Source organism: Hemitrygon akajei, chromosome 23 (assembly GCF_048418815.1).
Source record: "Hemitrygon akajei chromosome 23, sHemAka1.3, whole genome shotgun sequence".
Taxonomy (NCBI): domain Eukaryota; kingdom Metazoa; phylum Chordata; class Chondrichthyes; order Myliobatiformes; family Dasyatidae; genus Hemitrygon; species Hemitrygon akajei.
Genome location: NC_133146.1, coordinates 1,964,496 through 1,987,345, shown reverse-complemented (window position 1 = coordinate 1,987,345; position 22,850 = coordinate 1,964,496). Strand labels below are relative to the sequence as shown.

At 38.5% G+C, this 22,850-nt stretch overlaps 1 protein-coding gene across 2 annotated transcripts in view; it reads left to right on the top strand.

The window, feature by feature from the left end:
* The window catches only part of shoc2 (SHOC2 leucine rich repeat scaffold protein), a 159,536-nt gene extending 144,530 nt beyond the window's left edge, over positions 1–15,006 (top strand). For both annotated transcript variants that reach the window (XM_073026849.1, XM_073026848.1), the window contains exons 9-10: positions 7,624–7,741; positions 10,650–15,006. In XM_073026849.1, the coding sequence (XP_072882950.1) occupies positions 7,624–7,741; positions 10,650–10,858 (327 nt within the window). In that variant the 3' untranslated portion in view covers positions 10,859–15,006. The remainder of the gene's footprint in view (positions 1–7,623; positions 7,742–10,649) is intronic.
* The last annotated feature ends 7,844 nt before the right edge of the window (positions 15,007–22,850 follow it).

Sequence of the window (22,850 nt, the reverse complement as noted above, 5' to 3'; positions counted from 1 at the left end):
AACCACACTTGATGTGAATTTAGAAAATTAGGTGTGTTCTTACTTTGTTTCCAATTAATATTTGTATTTCAAGATGAACTATATACTGTACATAGAAGATTAAAAATTAGCTTTATATATCACACACACATTGAAATACAAAAGAACTGTTTAACACATTCTGAGGATTGTGCTGGGGGCAGCCCACAAGTATCACCATGTTTCTGCCACCAATGTAACATTACCTTAACTTACTAACCCTAACCATACATCTTTGAAATGTCAGCGTAAATTCACTTGGTCACTGGAAGAATATACAAACTCCTTGCAGACAGTGGCAGGAATCGAACCCCAACCAATGATCACTGGTGCTGTAAAGCAATTGTGCTAACCGCTATACTACCATGTCTCCCACTCTAAGTATAAGCAAATATTAAGACAGTCAACATTTATTAATATTGTTGATAATTCAAAAAGTTTCATGTATTTGAGTGGCTTAAGGTTTAAAAATGTAGAAATGGAAACTCTCATTGTAACATTTGATGTTAACTTGCTGTCCCTAATAAAAATGACTTTTATAAAATATTAAAAATATTACTTGGGGTTTTCTGTGATAGTTGGACGTTACTATGTGTCAATAAGACAGACTCATGAGAATGTAAATTTAAAAAAAAATGTCAGTTCAAAGCTGAGTTTATAGTCTAGCAGGAGCTGTTTGAAGTTACAATCGTTTGAAGTATGTTGAGAGAATTCAGGCCAGTGGTTGCTATGCAGTGTGTATTGGAGAAAAAAAAGGCCACATACTCTTAATGCTGAAATGTCCTTTCTTTGATTTCTGTTTACTTAAATGTTTCAAATGGTGTAAGGAAATTCTTGATCAAATATGTTGAAACAGTAAATTAATAAATCTCTCTTATCCTTGTGGGGATTCTGGTGAAAGTTTGCAATACGTGTAGGAGATCCATTTTATAAATTGCTTTGACACCCAAGATGTAGTTCAGTAACCCAAGAATTAGAATGGCCATTGAAACAAGACATAACACTTCATAGTCAAGTAGCAGGCATTAGGCCATCTGAAGGAACACTCAAAATGCTGGAGGAGTTCAGCAGGTCAGGTCCTGATGAAGGGTGTCAGCCCAAAACACTGACTGTTTATTCCTTGCCGTAGATTCTGCTTGACTTGCTGAGTTATAAGTTACATCTCCTCTGTACCTACTTCCAAGCACCTTAAAACTGTTCCCCCTCATGCTAGTCATTTCAGCCCTGGGAAAAAGCCTCTGACTATCCACACGATCAATGCCTCTCATCATCTTATACATCTCTATCAGGTCACCTCTCATTCCCCGTCACTCCAAGGAGAAAAGGCCGAGTTAATTCAACCAATTAAAAAAAAAAATAGTATTCTTTTGGATTCCACATTATAGGAAGGATATGAGGCAATTATTTAACATTTGAGCACTGCCTGATAAGATGAAGAAATTTAAAAGTGTTTAAAAACTGACGCTGATTTTGTTTGAGCAAAGTAGATTAAGTGCTGATCCTTTTTACTGAAAAAGACAACTTCAGTGGTTGAGATGTCAAATGAGGGTATCTAGATTTTAAAAAAATGTAATACTTGTGCATTTTTATGATCATGTGACATTGAAAAATGCAGTACAGCTTAAAAAGTACTCACTTTATATGTAATGGCTAAAATGTATATTAGTACAGTGCTGCCAAAAAAACCAAATACACAGTGGTCAGGGTGGACTCCTGTCAGATATGGGAAATCAGGATACCTGATCTGTGGGAATTGCACCCAGCTTCAGTGCCTGACTGTCAGGAAGCTGGAGTTGGATGTACTCATGATCATTTGGGAGGCTGAAGAGACTTTTGAACAGGTGTCACACTCTGAGTATAGGCTTCGGGACAGTAGATGGGTGATCACCAGGAGAGAAAGGAGATAAATAAGTCAGTGTAGGATTCCCCTGTGGCCATTCCCTACCATAACAATTGCCTTTGGACACTGCTGTGGGGGTAACCTATCATGGCACAGCAGCAGCAACCATCTCTGAGGCTGGACAGGGAAGAGTAAAGTCGGACAGTGCTGTAGTTAGGGGGACAGACAGAAGATTCTGTGGCCGTGGAGAGACTCCAGGATGGTGTGTTGCTTCCCCAGTGCTGGTCCAGGATGTATCGAAGCAGTTGCAGGATATTCTTTGGGGGGGGGGGGGGGGAGGATGAGCAGCCAGAGGTTGTGGTGCATATTGGAACAAATGACGGGCAGAAAAGGGGAAGAGGTCCTATGCGGTGAGTATATAGAGTGAGGAAAGAGGCTAAAGAGAAGGACCTCCAAGGTAGTAACCTCCTGATTACTCCCAGTGTCACGGGTTAGTGCAGGTAGGAATGGGGTGATAGCACGGATGAATGAGTGGATGCAGAGATGGTGCAAAGGACAGGATTTTCAAGTTCTTGGATTATTGAAAACTTTTCTGGAGAAAGGTTGGTTGCACCTGAACTGGAAATAAACCAATATTGTGGCCAGTAGTTTTGCTATTCGGGAGAGTTTAAAATAATTTTGTAGGGTGCTGGGAGTTGAAACACCAGGCCAGTATGGGAAGGATCGGACTGCAAGGTAGATGTCAGGGGAAGTATTGGATGGCAAAACTGAAATAACAAGTATGACGGGCCCAATAGTTTGATTTTCATCACCCTTTCCCAAAATACTCCGAGCATTAAAATGAGCAAGATTAAGGTGAATCCTGAGGCATTGTATACATCCATCAAGAGGATAACTAGCGAGAGGGTGGGACCACTCAAGGATAAAGGGGATTACATTTGCTTGGATGTGGGGAATGTGAGTGATGTACTTGATGTGTACTTTGCTTCAGTATTTATTAAGGAGATGGATACGAAGAACCAGGGGGTCAGTGCTGAGTATATGAATGCATTCAGCAACAGTTGGGTGTATAAAGGGATGACAGGATGAATGCAGGGCCCTGGTGGAGGACTTTGTCAAATGGTGCAAGCTGAATTATCTGCAGCTCAACATCAGTAAGACAAAGGAGATGTTGATAGACTTTAGAAAGATCAAGCCTGCACTGCTCCTTGTTACTATTGATGGTAAGGGTGTGGATGTGGTGAGGACCTAAAAGAATCTGGGGGTGCAGACTTGAATGGCTAATGGTGTACCTCTATTTAAAAGGAGATTAAGGGGAAAATCCTGGGAACTATAAACCAGTGAATCTCACATTAGTTGTAGGGAAATTGCTGGAGGAAATTCTTAGGGATAGAATATGTGAGCATTTGGAAATACATGGCCTACTTAGGGAGAGTCAGCATGACTTTGTGCGAGGCATAGCGTGTCTTACCAACTTAATTGAGGTTTTGGCAAGGTGACGAGAGGGATTGATGAGGGTAGGGCAGTGGATGTTGTCTATGTGGATTTTTGTAAGGCATTGACAGAGTCCCACATGGGAGGCAAATCCAGAAGATTAAGATGCATGGGGTCAGTGGCGAATTGGCTGTTTGGATGCAGAACTGGCTTGTGCATAGAAGACAGGGTAGTGGTTGAAGGGGCTTATTCAAGCTGGAGGTCTTCAATTTGTGGTGTTCCTGCAGGGATCTGTGCTGGGACCTCTGCTGTTTGTAATGTATATGTGACCTGGATGAAAATGTAGATGGGTGGATTAGTAAGTTTGCAGATGATACCAAGATTGGTGGAATTGTGGATAGTGTAGAAGACTGGCAAAGAATACAGTGCAGTATAGATCAGTTGAAGATATGGGCAGAGAAGTGGCAGATGGAGTTTAACCCAGATAAATGTGAGGCATTGCTCCTTGGTAGGGCAAACGCAATGAGACAGTACACTTAAGGGCAAGTGTTGCTGAGCAGAGATCCAAGTTCATAGCTCCTTGAAAGTGGCAAAGAAAGCTTATGGAATTAGTCGAGGCATTGAGTTCAAAAGTCAGGTAATTATGTTGCAAACTTTTAAAACTGGTAAGGCCACATCTGGAGTATTGCATACAGTTCTGGTTGCCCCACTATAGGAAGGATATTAAGGCTTTGGAGAGGGTGCTGAAGAGGTTTACCAGGATATTGCCTGGTTTCGAGGGCATGTGCTGTCATGAGAGGCTGGATAAACTTGGGTTGTTTTCTCTGGAGCATCAGAGGCTGAGGGAAGACCTGAAAGAGCTTTATAAGATTATGAGAGGCATCGATAGAATACCAGAGAGTATCTGTTTCCCAGGGTTGAAATGGCTAATACCAGAGGGCATGCATTGAAGGTGAGAGGGGATAGGTTCAAGGGGGATATGAGGGGTAAGATTTCTTACTCAGAGTGGTGGATGGCTGGTATGGTGGTAGAGGCAAATACATTAGAGCGTTTTAAGAGACATTTGGATAGGCAGATGAATGTAAGGAAGATGGAGGGATATGAACAGTGTAGGTATTTGGGAAACACTCACAAAATGCTGGTGGAACGCAGCAGGCCAGGCAGCAACTATAGGAAGAAATACAGTTGACGTTTCGGGCCGAGACCCTTCATCAGGACTTCCGAAATGTCGACTGTACTTCCTGGTGCTGCCTGGCCTGCTGCATTCCACCAGCATTTTGTGTGTGTTGCTTGAATTTCCAGCATCTGCAGATTTCCTTGTGTTTGCGTAGGTATTTGGAATTAGTGTTTGTGCATTTTTGATTTGCTTTTTAGCTGGTTTGGCACAACATTGTGGGCTGAATGGCCTGTTTCCGTGCTGTACTCTTCTACATCTTCTACATCCTCTACATAGCACCATCCAGAGACAGAGAAGCAGTTTCAGCGACAGGTTACTATCGATGCAATGCTCCTCAGACAGGATGAAGAGGTCAATACTCCCCAATGCCATTAGGCTTTACAATTCTACCGCCAGGACTTAAGAACTTTTTAAAAGCTATTATTAATACTTTTTGAGATAGTGATTTAGATGCATATCATATTTTTTACTGAGTTAAGTATTGTATGTAATTAGTTTTGCTACAACAAGTGTATGGGACATTGGAAAAAAGTTGAATTTCCCCATGGGGATGAATAAAGTATCTATCTATCTATCTATCTATCTATGTTCTTTTTATGTTGTATTCCGTCCTAGTTGTCTTGTTTGAGACAATCATGGCACAAGAAAACTTCATTTCATACTTGCCAAAAGTTCTATGGGATAGTTTACAAAAACATCAAAGTGTAAAAACTTTAACATGACTGAAGTACTGTCTTTGTGCAGTGCACCTTAAGTACTATGCTGAAGTACCAGATCACACTGAAAGGGTTTCGACCCGAAACGTCGTCACTACCTCCTCCCATAGATGCTGTCTGGCCTGCTGAGTTCTGCCAGCATTTTGTGTTTTTACTTAAGCCTGTGAAACTGGCTTTCAACCCACTATCTTGATGAAATAATAAATGTCCTGCGTCAAATAAAGAAGAGGTTTAAGATGAAAAGCAGAAAAAGCTTGTTAGTCCAAGGTTGCCATGTTTTGAATTTACTCAAGTGGATTGCCTACATATTAATGTAGGTTAGTCAGACAGCTGAAGAGAAATGGTTAAGTGTGACTATAATGTATTGGATTAGACTGCTTTTGTTGGTTAATACCAACACTCACTCACAGTGGTTTTGGTAGTCTGTTTATGTTGTAATTCCTGACATTCTGTGGCAATCAGCAAAGCTAGGAAAGTTTGTTGTGACAATATTTTTTCATTTGCAGCACAGTTAAATGTCTCTAAGTTAACTGAGCTGCAGTGACAACTTTTCTATGCAGTGAGCACTCTTATCACTAGAATTCTGCATAAAATCAGAAGTTTCTGTAGTCCTTGCAATGTTCTAATTTCTGACCTCAAACAAAACCCTGCACAATTGCTCAAGTTTTGCAAGGCTTTTTCAAAGCTTATGACACATCATTTGGGTTTGCATTTTTTTCCCTGAAGAATTGTGTCAAAGTGCAATGTGGTTAAATGTACAATCATTTAGAAAGACAGCAGTTATGGTTGCATGTACCCAGTCGGCGCATCTCATTTTAGAAGGTAGCAAATATTTCACATTTGAAAGTATTCTTAAAATCACAGTAATCTACAAGGGAGAAAGTTTCTTTTGAACCTATGGCTGTCCAATAGAAGCAAGTTTGAAAATTCCATTTTCTAATATTTAGTACTTGTTGAAGCTTTTAAATATGAGCATTTTCACTGTTCTTTCAGGCATTAAAATTTGTCTTTTTGGAAATAATTTGTCTTTCTGCCAATTAATTGGTTAACTGTCTTTTTAATGACTTTGAGTCACTTATTGGCTCTTCCGCTTAAGTCCTACTAACAAACTTTTCAAAGTTAGACTCCTTGATGAAATTTTTTTCTGTTCTAAAATAAGCAGCCTCCATTGTTCCGGCAGCTAAAACTCTGAACCTTGTAAATTGCTTCTTTTGGAGTGCTATCACTTTTTTTCTGAAATGTGCTGATCAGAATTGTCATGGGTGTGATGTCACTGGTATATTTTGCTGTCTTTGCTTCACCTTCCAACTGTTGTATTCTGTGTTTATGCCAGGAAAGGAGAATAACTTGTGTGCAGTCATAATCATTGTTATCTTGACCAACACAACAATCTGCTGGGAGAACCCAGCGGGTCAAGCAGTATCAGTGGGAGGAAAGAAATATGTCAATGTTTCAGGTCAAAGCCCTGCATCAGGATTGAGAGTGGGGAGACAAATGGCCAACACAGGGAATAGAACCCAAGAAAGGGTTCTGAGGCAACTGGTGGACTGAGGGGAGCTGTAAGATGATGGGTAGGGGAAATGTGCAGTAGGGTGGAGTTGAAAAGTGTGTAGCAAGTGAATGATAGATAGAGGCAGACAAAGAAAAATTTAAAAGTTTTTAAAAAGCGCAGGAAACAGTATGTTGGAAGGGGAGTGTGAAGATGGAAGACAGCAGCTAGAAGAGATGTCAGCCTCCATCTATCATTTAAAATAAATATCAACCTTCCAGTTCTGCAGCATAATTTGTGTAGCTCTTAAAAAAAGTTGCAAATGTTTTAGTGATCCTCCTTTTCTGACATGACAATTGATTATCTGTTTAGACTCTTCAACTACATTCCATACCATTTTACAGAAAAGTGTGGCTGTTCTGAAATTGAATTTTCTATTGTTAAGGCATGAAGCAAGTAGATTTTATGTATCAATGTTTGGAAAATTGTTTAGTGCTGATTAAATTGATTAATTTTGAAAAATTGTTTCATTTGGACATTAATCTTATTTTGAAATAGGATGTTGATGTATCTGTTAATTAATGCTCAGACCCCAATAGAACCTCATTGTGCATGTAGTACTGCAGTTCAACTCCCAGCTCACTACATGATGCTTTACAGGTTTCTTTTATTCTCAACTTGCATATGACAGCATTTTTGTAAAAAAAAAATTGTCACTTAAGTTTGCATTTTATTTAAAATTTTAGCACAAACATAAGTAACTTTGGCCTTTTCTCACCTGTGTTTGCATTGAGATTAGTTATAATCTACAAATGGAAGTCAGAATTGGCAAAAGACAGAACATCTTTTTTTCATGGAGAAGTTTCTGTATTTGCTGTTCTTCGTGTATTTGACCCAAGTCAATTTTTGTTTTATGCATGCTTAAAACTAGATTTTTATTTCCTAATAGAAACTGGTCTTAACCAACAATCAGCTGACTACGCTTCCTAGGGGAATTGGTCACTTAACCAGTCTGACTCACCTTGGCTTAGGAGAGAACTTGCTCACTCATTTACCTGAAGAGATTGGTAAGTTGACAACCAATGGTGCATGATCTTGAACCTTGAGTTGGCATGTAGAAATATTATAATAATATTTTAAATGTTGACTTGTTAAGGTGAGAAATCTTACTGTCAGTAAACAGAATTTCCATTACAAAGCATTTCAGTCAGAGCCCAGCAGTGCTGGGTATTACATGATCTATGCACAATTCTACCCTAAATAAAACACGTAATGGCAGCAAGTCCTAAGGATAACTTTTTAATTTTTTCTTTATAATTCACCTCACTTCACTCCATGGCCTCTGATCTGACCTTCTTTCTGCTTAGGTCTCAGATCCAGCTCACTGTCTAACCTAGTGGAAGGGGTATGGTGCAGCATCTCTGCATTTTCCTAGTTGTGCTTTAGACTTTGGGAAACCAAATCAAAGCTACAGGAATTATGCCCCTCTCAGGGGACTCTCACAAGCAGGTCAGAATTCATCACATTAGGCAGTCTACTCATCCAGCCACATGTCTGTCTGTGCAAGTTGCAGGCTATAGATATTATCAGCACATACTTGTTTCGTTAAAAATTTACTGTGTCAGTGGAAGATTGGATTTCATTAACCTTTGTCTTGTGTTTGAATGCTTTTAAGACATGCCAGGATTATTAAGCAAGTTTGTATTGAGCACTGGATTTGTGCAAACTGAATGTTTAAAATCAAACACAGGCACTACAGCACAATTGAAGCTCCTTTTGTCTAGCATGTCTGTCTAATGATGATGCCAATTTAAACTAATTCCATATACAAGGTCTATATCTGTCTGTTGGAATGCCCCTTAAACTTTGCTGTGATATTCTGTTTTTACTATTCCCTCTGTCAATTAATTTCAGGTACCTTCCATATATTAACCTGCCTTGCAAATGTCCTTTAAATATTCCCCCTTTCACATTAAACCTTGACCATTTGATGTTTCTGCTTTGGGAAATGACCTTGACTATTCACCCCGTCCATGCCTCTCATTATTTTATATGCTTACATAGGTCACTCCTCAGGCTCTGACTCACCAGCGAAAACAGTCCAAGTTTGTCCAGTCTGTCCTTTTAGCTAATACAGCTCAATTTGAACAACATCCTGGTGAACCTCTTATGTACTTCTCCATGACCTTCATATTCTTCCTATAGTGTGTGGCAACCAGAACTGCATACATTGTTCCAAATGTGGCTTAACTAAACTTTCACACAGATGCAATGCAACTTGCCAACTTTTGTACACAATGCCCCAAATGATAAAGGTATGCATGCTGTATGCCCTCTTTACTGTTTATCCATTTCTGTTGTCACTTTCAGGGAGCATATTAATGCTACCAAGTGTCCTGCCATTGACTTAATACTTTCTCCTCTTGCATTTGAGCGTCCAAAATCATCACCTCATCCTTTTTAAGTTGAACTCCATTTGCCATTTCTCTTTCCAAATTTCCAGCTGAGATCTGTCATGCTCTATCCTTTGTCAACTTTCCTTGTTTTCCCATCAAATTGACTAATCAGACCATTACTATAATAAACAAGAGGTTGCAGGATTGATTGGTTTGTGATATGAAAAGCGCTTGATGACTCTGGGCCTGTATTCACCAGAATTCAAAAGAATGAAGGGTGACCTCATTGAAACCTATCAAATGGTGAAAGACCTTGATAGAAAGGATATAGAGATAATGTTTATTATGGTGGGATGGTCTAAGACCAGAGGACACAGCCTCAAAATAGAGGGGTATCCTTTTAGAACAGAGATAAGGATTTTCTTTAGCCAGAGAGTGGTGAATCTATGGATTTCTTTGCCACAGACAGCTGTGGAGGCAGAGTCTTTATGCATTTTAAAGGCAGACATTGATATATTCTTGATAGGTCATGGCATAAAGGGATACAGGGAGAAGGCAGGAGATTGGCTGAAAGGAAAATTGGATCAGCCATGATGAAATGGTGGAGCAGACTCGATGGTCTGCTGCTAAATTTTGTAGTCTCAGCACTGAGCTGTGGGACAAACTCCATTCAGAAAATTATTTCTTCTGTGATGAAGCCAATTTGGATCCAAATTACCAACTCACTATTGATCTTGGAGAACTTAATCAGCCAAACATGAGGAACCTTGTCAAATGCTTTACTTAAGTCCATGTGGATGGCATCCACTGTCTTGACCTCACCATATCTTTCACATCCAAAAAGAGTAAATCAAATTTGTGAGACAGGGCCTCCTTTGCACAAAGATATAATGACTATCAGTAACAAGTTCATGCTTTACAAATGTGAGTAAATATTATCTCTAATAAACCAGTAATTTCCCTACTACTGATGTAAGGCTTACTGCCCTCTAATAGATGAACTATTTTACATTAAAATTTGTCAATGCTCTTTTATCAAAATCAGTGGAATGGAAAACGTAAGTAACAAACAAATGTAATTCTGCAGATGTTGGAAATCCAGAGCAACACACAAAATACTATCTTTTCATTTAGGTACTTTCATTTTTTTCTGCTTTAATTAAGTTTGTGTTTATGGTATTGCAATCCCTTTACCTTTCTAAGATAAATCTTTATTTATTGTCATTTATTGTTTATGCCATGTCAAAGTATAGCTTAACGTTGTTTTAATTTGCTGGTTTTAATAAATGGTACAGAGATGAAGCCTGATTATTTTTCTTCCTGTTGTGGGACTAGTGCTACTTGTTTCAGAGTCAGATTCGCATGCACATTGAAACATACAGTGAAATGCATTGTTTGTATTAGCAGCCAACACAATGCAAGGATAAGCTGGAGGGCAGCCCGTAAGTGTGGTCATATATTCTGATACCAACATAGCATGTCCGCAATGCTCAGCAGAACTGTAGATTCTAAATCTTTGCTATAAGTTGTGCATCCAGCACAAAGGTTTCTATTAATTAAACTCCTGGATATTTTACAGGTACACTGGAAAATTTGGAGGAATTGTATTTAAATGATAATCCTAATCTGCACAGCCTTCCTTTTGAGCTGGCACTCTGCAGCAAGTTGTCCATCATGAGCATTGAGAACTGCCCACTCAGCCATCTTCCAGCGCAGATTGTAGCTGGTGGCCCATCTTTCATCATCCAGTTTCTGAAGATGCAGGGGCCTTATCGTGCCATGGTTTGACTGAATACACTGTACAAAATATAAATTGCATTATTGTCATATATAAAGCAATTTTACTAAGACTGCAGTATGTTTCTGGTAATAGAGGAATTGTAGCCATTTAGAATTTTTTAAAAACTTGTAAAGAATTAGTGCTGGACTGAGGGTTCATGTGAGAAGTAACATTCATTTTTTTGTGGGTGAGGGTTGGGAATGGATGTTGCAAAATCTTCAGCATGATTTTTATGTATTAACATTTGAACATATTACTTTGTGTATTTAATATGCAATGTAATATTTTCTTAACTATTAACATATTCAGTGGCAGGCATTAGGACCTGGGGATTTCTCTGAATATGTAGGTGCCAATTACATTCTAGTTTTATCTTGCATCTTTGATTTCTGCCACTAGATAATAAGTCATGGCCAGAATTGCAAAAGCCTATAAGTACTTCAGGCCTGCCATTTTCTTTCGTGTCCCAGTCTAATTCTGTGATTGATGAAAGTTAAGTCATGAAGTTTTAGGGTGGAAGGGAAGATATTGAAAAAATAGAAAAGGGAAGAAACATGCAAGGTAGGCCAAGAACATGTATGTTCAAAAGCCAATGGTGGGGAGAACAATTAAACCAAAGAGAGAGACAACAAATGCAAATTAAGGCAATGCAGAGAAAGTTTTAAAAAAAATCTTCTCCCCACATACATATTTTGTATATTTGAAAAAGACTACTTAAATGATTTTCTGGGAGTCAAGTATTGTCCTTATAAATAGTTTCTGTATATTCTTGATCAGTTCCATCATAGTCTCCAAGATTTGCCATTTGATTTAAGCAATTGTGTGATGCTGACAGGCAATATTTGTATAATACAGATCCACTGGTCATACACTGCATTGCTTCATAATTTGATTGTACTGTAATCTATGTAGTATATACAGGAATATGGCCATTAAAGTTTGTTCCCTGTTATTTCAATAACTCTCTCTCTCTCTCCCCCCCCCCCCCATCAAGTGCAAAGAAGAGCTTAAGAGCAAAGCAAAGGGATACACCCAGACCCAGCTAGCTTTTTCCTCAGTAATCCATGGGAAACACTTGCATAACACAAATTTTCTCTCGCATACGATCTGAAACCTTTTGGACCATAGAAGCCTAACATAATGTTCTCTGTTTCTGGAATTCTGTAACAAAATCATATTCCCCAACCCTTTCCAGCTTTAAAGCACAGTGATCAGTTTCAAATCTGTTACTCCATTCAAGATTTGGTATTTTTATATCCTGTCCTTCATGTTGTGTCTGCACATGAAGCTTTGTGTGGAGGTCTAATTTTCCTCAAACACATTTTTTGCTGCTGCATGTATTTTTCCAAATTGTATGTATGGGTTATTTGAGTCCTGGCAGTTTACTTTGTTTGTTAATGTGAATACATGTACAGTGAATCCATGGAAAATGTTTTTAGGAACTATTCTATAAATGAAATGCACATAGTATTGATATAAAGCATTCATTCTGTTCAGTGTTCACTTGAGGGAAGTTCCCCAGTTGGACATAGTTGATTCAGTGTTTGTACAGGCTATTGCCAGTTGCTGGTGTAGTACATATCACTGCATGTTGTCAGCATCTTTTTGGTTACAGGAAGGCTTTTATATCATGTTTGCATGTCTCTCTCAAATGATACTGCATTTTAAGACTTTAATACAATCAAAAATAGTGGATTTTAAAATTTTTTTTTTGAAAGTTGTTAAAACTCAAATTGCACTGAAATAGAACCACTTTTCTTTCTCCTCGAGCTGTACTGTGATGCTCATTAATAATAACTTATCATTTGTCTACATTTTGCTGTTGTCTTGAATAGTTCAGATCTGTTTGCTGGAGAATTCTTGCTTTGAGCCTTGCAAAAAAACTATTGTGAACTTACCCTGCTCATCAATGTAATTTATGTTGTTATCTCTTTCAGAAGATTTCTATTCCCTGAAAAAATTTGCAAGGTAGAAAATGAAGTCTGTAAATCAAGTGTAATACTTAGTCAACACTGCAGCAACTGTGGAGTAAGCTGTATGCTTAGTTGTCATCAAAATAATTCTTTAGCAGTTATTTACTGCCTGATCATTCCTGTGATCATCTTTTAACCACCAACAGATCCTAAATTAGAGACAACAAAGAAATTCAAAAGTTGTAAAAGTGATATTAAAGCAGTATTCTTCAGCTGACAGTATTTTGGTACCAGTGTAGCCTTTATTGACTGCTTAATGTAATGTCAGCCGTCACTGTCCAACATGTATTGATTAGGCTGCTTTGTGCAATCGTTTTGCATTGCAGACTTTTTGTTTCTACAGTCACTGATTTGTACTTAGAATGTGAGCAAGGCTACTTCTTGGTACCAAATTTTACCTTTAATCTGAAGTATACTGCAAGTCAAAACTTGGTGTTCAAGAAACATTTAAATTATAAGGTTTTCTAGTTAAAATATGTCAGCAAACAAAAGTAAATACTTCTAACTGAATTGGACAGAAACTTTTAATATTTCCTATGAATGTGGTTATTCCAGTATATAAACTGTAAGGTGCAAATTGTATGGCTGTGTGGGACAACAAACTAAAAGATCACATGCTAAATATCAGTTTTTATCTAAAATCTGTGAGGTCTATTTGTAATGTCTATGGTTTTCATTTTTTTTTTCCTCAAGTTGTGCTTGGCCAATCCTTGCCTTGCTATAGGCAGGGATTCCCAACCTGGGGTCCACGAACCTCTTGGTTTATGGTAGGGGTCCATGGTATAAAAAAAAGTTGGGAACACCTTGCTATAGAGCATAATGTATTATTACGTATCAGCAGATATGAAAAGAAAGCCTTTTGAATCTTAAGTTTTCAAGTGCATAGTGAAGACTTTGTCCTTCTGTTTTCTTTAAATAACAAAATCATTTAAGGTTTTCAACCTTAGTGAAGTTTTAAAATTGCAGTATTCACTTTATTGTTGCATCCACTGGTACTGTATAGCAGAAATAGATAATATTCCCATTTTAATTAACAATTTGTCTACAGTTCAGTTTATAAAAATCTAATTGTGGAATTCCAGTGGAGAAATGCACTGAGAAGCTGTGCATCAGTAATCTCAGTATTCTTCCTGAAGTATTGACTGAAATGGTGGATCTTTTCTTCATGTTTTATGCCATTACCCGGTGAGCAATTTTGTAGAATTTTTTAACGGTGCAAATGTATTCATGCATTCACACAGCTGCTTTGTTGGATTAGTTCCAAAATTCATTTTGCCAGATTTCAGGTTAGGCTGATTCAGTCAAATTTAGTGAGTCATATCGAGCAATCTGAAAAGGTTAGATCTTCCCAATTTTTCTGTAACTCAACATCACGTTGAATTTTGCTGCCTTTAAAGTAGCCACTACCTTCTACAGCTTTATGACTTGTGCTCTTAGTTAAGCTGCAATGATATTTTCTAGACTACAACATTTGGAAGTATACTATTGAGAAGTTGATGATCAGTTAATCAGACAATTAGAGATGCATTTTGAATTTAAGTGCAATTTATATAAAGAATTTTATACATATCCCTGATGGCAGCAGATAAATTATTTTAAACTAATTTGGCTAACAACTAGTAAGTCTACAAAGAATGGTTTACGTATTTTTTGCCTGCCGCTTGCAGCAGGCCTTTTACCAGATAGCACAAAATATGTTTGTTTACTGGTGCAATCAGACCATTAGACTGCTCACCAAAATAAACAATGTACAAACCAGTAAACAGGTATTTTTAAACCAGTTGTCATTTAAAATATTAAAATGCCTCTTTATTTTGTTTTTATACAAGTCATTCAGTGTATCTGTGCATTCATTATAAATAGTAAATTTGTAAATGAGCTGTTGTTGAGTCGTTTGCAACTGTTGCATGACTTTAAAGGCTTAAGTGTACAATTAACTTTGATCCATGGGTGTGGCAAAGGGGTGGGGATTACTTTTGGCTGCTGTCTTGGAAGGAACATTCACTTCCATTGTAACGTTTAAAGTAAGACCTTTTAATATTTCTGTTCAGGTAAGAATATTAAAACAAGTTATCACAGGTGATTGTATATCTGATATGCTATTTCATTTTGCACACAAGCGATGACATTTTAATGTGTTGCCATTATTTCTGGTGTAAACAATATTAAACTATTTACTGAAACTTTGGTTATTCTAAAATGTGTTAAGTCTTCTGAAAAATGGTAACCTTAAGTTTAATGCTGCTCGCTTTAATCTAATTCTAATTATTATTTTCTAATTTCTCAGGAACTAAAAGTTAAAGTATTTCCCCCAGCTTCTTTACAAGATACTGAAAGCGAGCATTTTTACTTAAAGATATCAGCCAATAAATTGTTCTTGTGCTGCAGTGTTCTGTGTACTTGGCAAAGGAATTTAATTAAGGTTGAACAGGACCCTAAACATTCTGATTGATTTTCCCCTGTCTATGGCCTGTGACCTACCTGAATTCCTTTAAGGTACAGCTGGCAGAAGAAATCCCTTTGTATATGTTTGAATGTACAGAACTGATCTCACACATATATGCGCGCACACACACACACACCCCACCTCTCTCTCTCTCTCTCTCTCTCTCTCTCTCCCCCTCTCTCTCTCTCATGGGAAACAGGAATGACTTAACCCCCCCCCCCCCCAACTCAATATTTTTTAATTAATTTAAATATATTTGTGCTAGGCCTCACTTGGCTACCAATAAAATGGGTGAAATACTTTAGAACTCCTAACTGTGGTGTGCAACCCATTTGCCTTGGGTCCAATCAGAAATCAGACTCTGTAAAATTGCCTTTCATCAACGTTTCATCAACTCCATAATGTACTGGTTAGGCACAGGAGTACATTCAGCCAGAGACTCATTCCACCGAGATGTAACACTGAGCGTCATAGGAAGTCATTCCTACCTGTGACCATCAAACTTTATAACTCCTCCCTCGGAGTGTCAAACACCCTGAGCCAATAGACTAGTCCTGGACTTATTTCCACTTGGCATGATTAACTTATTATTTATTTATGGTTTTATATTGCTATATTTCTTCACTATTCTTGGTTGGTGCAGCTGTAACGAAACCCATTTTCCCCTCAGGATCAATAAAGTATGTCTGTTTAAGAATGGAAAACTGACATCATAGCATTAGCTAAAGATGAGCTCTTTTAAGTGTCTTTGTCATTCAGGGATGAACTACAAATGAACTCAGTATTCACAATCTGAGAAGCAAAATAAAAATATCTAGGACTCTTCAGTATTCACTCCAACTATGCAGTGTAACTTTAACATTGACACAATATGCAAAATGTAACTAGACCCAAGTAACAGCAAGGAAATGGCAGGAAAGTTGATTGTCTTTCTCAAACTGACTCAAATGCAAAAGGGAATTGTTTTGTAACAGCAAACATGCAAATCACTGGAATTTGGTAACAGAATTACTTCTGTTGATCCCTTCACATGAAAGCAACCAAAATTGTTTAGCTACATGCAGGATAAATATAATTTAGATATTTTCCCCATTTTAAAAAATAATCACTGCTTTGCTTGCTACTCTTATAAATAGTGGATCTCGCCAATTTTCTACATTCTTTTCATTCCTCCCTCTACTAATCGTGTGGTCTTTGCTATGTTTAGTCTCTTCCTATTTGGACAGGTCCCCAGTTCATGGTTTGTGGCATATTTGTGTTTGAATAAAGCTATCAAATAAACTTTTTTAAAATGCCAATCCTAAGCGATAGATTTGAGCGTAACTGAGTTGAGCATGATAACAAAATTAGATATGGCTAAATATCAAACCATTTAGTGGATGAAAATAAGTTTTTAATATTTTTCAGTATGGCTTTCATTTTTTTGAATTTTAAACAAAGCCATTGAAGCATCTCACCACTGAACCTCAACACTCCATACGTTAGTTTTCTCGTGTGTTACATGATGTAATATTGAAACTACTTTGTTTTAATTTCACTTGCCATTTTCGTACTACTTGAAGTTCAAAGTAAATTTATAATCAAAGTGGATATATGTCACTATATAGAATCTGGAGATTCACTTCCTTCCAAACATACTCAGTAAATCTAGTAATCATGATATCAATGAGAGGCTGCACCAACAGGGCAACCAGCCAGGGTACAAAATGCAACAAACTGCAAATATAAAATAGAAAAATAATAATAAATAAGCAATAAATATTGAACATGAGATGAAGAGTTCTTGAAAGTGAGTCCATAGGCTGTGGGAACAGTTCAATGATGGGGCAAGTGAAGTTATCGCATCTGGATAAAAAGTTTGATGGTTGAGGGTAATACCAGTTCCTGAACCTGGTGGTAGGGGTCCCTGATGATAGATGCTATTTTTCTGCGACAGTTTTCCATGTAGATCTGCTCAGTAGGGGGAGGTCTTTACCGTGAAAAACTGGGCTGTATCCACTACTATTTTTTTGTAGACTTTTCTGTTCAGGGTATTGGTATTTCCATAACTAATATGCTTGTGCTTATTGAATTAGGGCTGCTAAATGCTACTGATGTCATTCCTTTCACCAGTGGTATATAAAGGCTGCAATATCCTTCAACCTACAAAACACATTGCAAATTTGCATCCTCTACCATTAAAGTTTGCAGGCTTGTGGCAACTTCACCACCTTACAAGTTGCAGAACATCCTGAGTTGGAAGTCTATGGCAGGGATTTCATTTCAGGATCTAACTGCTAGAACGTCTGCTCACAGCGCTGCGGCTGTACCTTCATGCAGAGTGGTTCAAGGAGGTCACCCACTGCCATTACCTGGAAGGCAGTAAGAGATGGGCAATAGATGATTTTGATGGCAACATCCAGATCCTGAAAGTGAATATTTAAAGTGATTTTTATGTAATAATGTTATGAAATGAATGCAGAAGTCTTTGAGTGCATTAGAAGAATCCTGCAATTGTGGTTAAAAATTCACAATGTATTTTGTGATTTGAATGAGGATTTGATTCTGATATTAAACATTAAAAGGCTGTTTTGAATTTTCACTTCCGGTAGCTATAACTTCAGTCAGAGTGATACAGCATGGGACCTGATCCTGCAGCACAATTTGTCCATGCCTGCCGAGATGTCTAAGCTAGTCCCATTTGCCCATGATTGGTCCATATCCCTTCCAATTTTTTGTACCCATGTACCTGTGCAAATGTCTTTAAGATGTTGCTATTGTACCCACCTCAGCCACTTCCTCTGGTAACTCATTCCATTAAGCACACCACCCTCTGAAGAAATTGGCACTTAAATATTTCCCTTCTCACCTTCCACCCACACCATCTAGCATTTGATTCACTTTCCTTGGGTAAAATACTTTGTGCATTCACCCTGTTGATGCCCCTCGTGAGTAAGATACCTCTATAAGTTCGTACTCCGACTCCTGTGCTCCCTACTAGAATGTTGGGTGCTCCTATAGAAAATGTTAATTTTAATCAACAATTTTTTGGTCTTCATGTATTCTAAGAAATACCTTAAATTTGTAAGTCGCAGTAATTCTCTGGGACTGTTTATCTTCACGTTATACAGTGTGTCAATGATTTGGATAATGTAATTGATGGGTTTTTGGCCAAGTTTGCAGATCTAATCAACTCCATCTTGGGCACTAACCTGCAAAGTACCCAGGGCATCTTTAGTGAGTGATGTCTCAGAAAGGCAGTGTCCATTATTAAGGACCTTCAGCACCCAGGGCAAGCCCTTTTCTCACTGTTACCATCAGGTAGGAGGTACAGAAGCCTGAAGGCACACACTCAGTGATTCAGGAACAGCTTCCTTCCCTCTGCCATTCGATTCCTAAATGGACATTGAATCCTTGGACACTACTTCACTTTTTTTAATAAACAATATTTCTGTTTTTACATGTTTTTTAAAAATCTATTAAATATCCTGTACTGTAATTGATTTGTTATATTTATATTTTTTTCTCTTCTATATTATGTATTGCATTGAACTGCTAAGTTAACAAATTTCATGTTACATGCTGGTGATAATAAACTTGATTGATTCTGATACAGTAGGTGGTGGGGCAGGTAGTGTTGAGGAAACAGTCTGCTGAAGGACTTGCACAGATCATCAGAATGAGTAAAGAAATGACAGATGGAACAGTGTAGGGGAATGTATGGTCATGCAGTTTGGTAGAAGAATTAAGGCACGGACTATTTTCCAAATGGGGAGAAAAGTCAGAAACTGGAGGTGTAAATGAGATTGGGAGTGCTAGTACAGGATTCCCTAAAAAATGAACTTGCATGTTGAGTCAGTAATCCATTCATTTGTTAGTGCTGTGTGGTATGATGTAGGGAATAAACTGGACTGGTCAAAGAACACTGAGGCTGTCTACCAGAAGGGTCAGAGCCATCTCTATTTCCTGAGGAGATTGAGGTCCTTTAGCATCTGCTGGATGATGCCGAGGATGTTCTACGAGGCTGTGGTGGCCAGTGCTATCATGTTTGCTGTTGTGTGCTGGGGCAGCAGGCTGAGGGTAGCAGACACCAAAAGAATCTACAAACTTATTTGTAAGGCCAGTGATGATGTGGGGGTGGAACTGGATTCTCTGACAGTGGTGTCTGAAAAGAGGATGCTGTCCAAGTTGCATGCCATCTTGGACAATGACTCCCATCCACTCCATAATGTACTGGTTAGGCACAGGAGTACATTCAGCGAGAGACTCATTCCACTGAGATGTAACACTGAGCGTCATAGGAAGTCATTCCTACCTGTGGCCATCAAACTTTACAACTCCTCCCTCAGTGTCAGACACCCTGTGCCAATAGGCTGGTCTGGACTTATTTCCACTTGGCATGATTAACATTATTTATGGTTTATATTGCCATATTTTTTTTACTATTCTTGGTTGGTGCGGCTTTAACGAAACCCAATTTCCGTTGGGATCAATAAAGTATGTCTGTCTGTTATGGTCTTATCCATGACCATGAGTGTTCTTGCCAAATTTTCTATAGAAGTGGTTTGTTATTTCCGCCTTCTGGGCAGTGTCTTTACAAGACGGACAACCTGAGCTATATATTCTTCAGAAATTATCCAGCATCAGTGATTGCATAACCAGGACCAGGTGCTACATCTTGCCCAAGGGTGACTTACCTGCAGGCTAGTGGAGGGAAAGAGCACCTTACACTTCTGGTAGAGGTGTATTTCCATCCTTCCGCCCACTGAGTCAGTAGTAAGAAAGGCAAATGCAATGTTAGTATTAATTTGAGGGCTACAATATAAAAGCAAAGGTGTAATACTGGGGCTTTATAAGGCACTGGCCAGACCATATTTAGAGTATTGTGGCCTTTTATCTGAGAATTGATGTGCTGGTATTGGAGAGGGTCCAGAGGAGATTCACAGGAATGAAGGGAATAGAGCACAAAGTGCTTTTGATAGCTCTGGGCTTGTACTCACTGGAGTTGGGAAGAATGAAGGAAGATATCATTGAAACCTATGGAATATTGAAAGGCCTGGATAGAGTGGATGTGGAGAGGATGTTTCTGAAAGTAACCAAGTCCAGGACCAAAGGACATGGCCTCAGAATACAAGGATGTCCCTTTAGAACAGAGATGAGGGGGGATTTATTTGGCCAGAGGGTGGTGAATTTGAAATTCATTGTCAAGGACAGCTATGTAGGCCAAGACTATGGGTATACTTAAAGTGGAGTTTGATAGGTTCATGATTAGTAAGGGTGTTATGGGGAGAAGGCAGGAGAATAGTTTAAAGACATAATAAATCAGCCACGTTGGAATGGTGGAGCAGTTTTCATGGGCTAAGTGGCTTAATTCTGCTCCAATATCTTGTTATCTTATGGTCCTTCCTGCTTTTTGTAAAAAAAAGAGCAATACCTTATCTCCCGCCTAGGTAGCCTCCTACCTGCCGGCATGGACATCCAACTCACAGACCTCTGTTGATACCCCTGCCCCCCCCCCATCCCTATCTATTATTTTAGTCTGGTTCTCTTTCTCTCTCTTTTTCCCTCCTCACTATAATCTCCCCGCAGCCCTACCTTTCTTTCTCTTTTATTTCCCATAATTCTCCACCTTCCCCCTAGCCCATTTCCCTCCATCCTATCACTTCCTGGCTCTCTACTTTATCCCTCCCCCTCGACCATCCCATGTTACTTCACTCCTGATGAAGGGTTTCGGCCCGAAACGTTATCACTACCTCCTCCCATAGATGCTGTCTGGCCTGCTGAGTTCTGCCAGCATTTTGTGTTTTTATTCTGTACTCAATACGTTGATTTATGAAGGCCAATGTTTCAAAAGCTTTCTTTATGACTCTATCTATCCGTGACACCATTTTCAATGAATTATGTACCTGTATTTCCAGATCTCATTGTTCTACCACACTCTTCAGTGCTTTGCTGTTCACTGTGTAAGGTCTACCCTACCAAAGTGCAAAATCTCAGTTTTCTGTATTAAATTCCAAAATCAGACATTGTTCTAACCATGCCAGTAACTTTCCTATAATACTATGGGCTCTTAACTTGGTAAGCAGCCTCGTGTGGTACCTTGTCACAAACCTTCTGTAAGTCCAAATATATAACATCCATTGCATCTCCTTTATCTATCCCATTTATACTTCCTTTAAAGAATTCCATTAGGTTTGTCAGGCAAGATTTTTCCTTAAGTAAACCATGCTGACTTTGTCCTATCTTGTCCTGTGTCACCAAGTACTCCATAACCTCAACCTTAACAATTGACTCCAACATCTTCCCAACCACTGATGTTAGGCTAACTGGTCTATAATTTCCTTTCTGCTGCCTCCTTCCTTAAAGAGTGGAGTAACATTTGCAATTTTCCAGTTCTCTAACATCATGAAAGAGTCCAATGAATTATATACTAATGCTTCCACAATCTCTACTGTTACATCTTTCTGAACCCTAGGGTGAAGTTCAACTGTTCCAGGTGACTTGTGTACCCTTGGGTCTTTCAGCTTTTTGAGCACCTTCTTCCTTGTAACAGTAACTGCACTCACTTGTCTTCACTCACACCCTTCAAAGTCTGGAATACTGCTAGTGTCTTCCACAGTAAACACTAATAGAAAATACTCATTTAGTTCATCTGCCATGTCGTTGTCCCCATTTATTATTTCTTCATCTCATTTTCTAGCAGTCCTATATCCACTCTAATTTATTTTTACATACTTGAAAAAGCTTTTACTACCAACTTTGACTTTGCTAGCTTGCTTTCATAGTTTGTCTTTTCCCTCCTAATGATTCTTTTAGTTGTTCTCTGAAAGGTTTTAAAAGCTTCCCAATTCCTTATTTTCCTGCTAAATTTTTGCTTTGTATACCCTCTCTTTTGCTTTTACATTAGCTTTGACTTCCCTTATCAGCCACGGTTGTACTGTTTTGCCATTTGAGTATTTATTTGTTTTGGAATACATCTACCTTGCACCTTCCTTATTTTTCCCAGAAACTATTGTTGTTATGGTGTCATCCCTGGCAGCATCTCCTTCCAATTTACTTTGGCTAACACCTCTCTCATACCACTGTAATTGCCTTTATCTCACTGAAAAACTGCTATGTCAGACTTCACTTTCTCCCTATCAAATTTCACGTTGAACTCAATCATATTGTGATCATTGTCTCCTAAGGGTTCTTTTACCTTAAGCTCCCTAATCGCCTCCTGTTCATTACATAACACCCAATTCAGTATAGCTGATCCCCTAGTAGGCTAAACAACAAATTGCTCTTGTAGGCATTCTACAAACCCACTCTCTTCAGATCCATTATCAACCTGATTTTCCCAACTGACCTGTGTGTTGAAATCTCCCAGGACTATCATAACATTACCCTTTTAACATGCCTTTTCTATTTCCCATTGTAATCTGTGGTCCACATCCCAGCTACTGTTGGGAGGCCTATATATAACTGCCATCAGGGTCCTTTTACCTTTACAATTTCCTACCCCACAAGGATTCAACATCTTCTGATGCTATGTCACATTTTTCTACTGATTTGATGTCATTCTTTACCAGCAGACCTATGCCATTTCCTCTGCCTACCTTC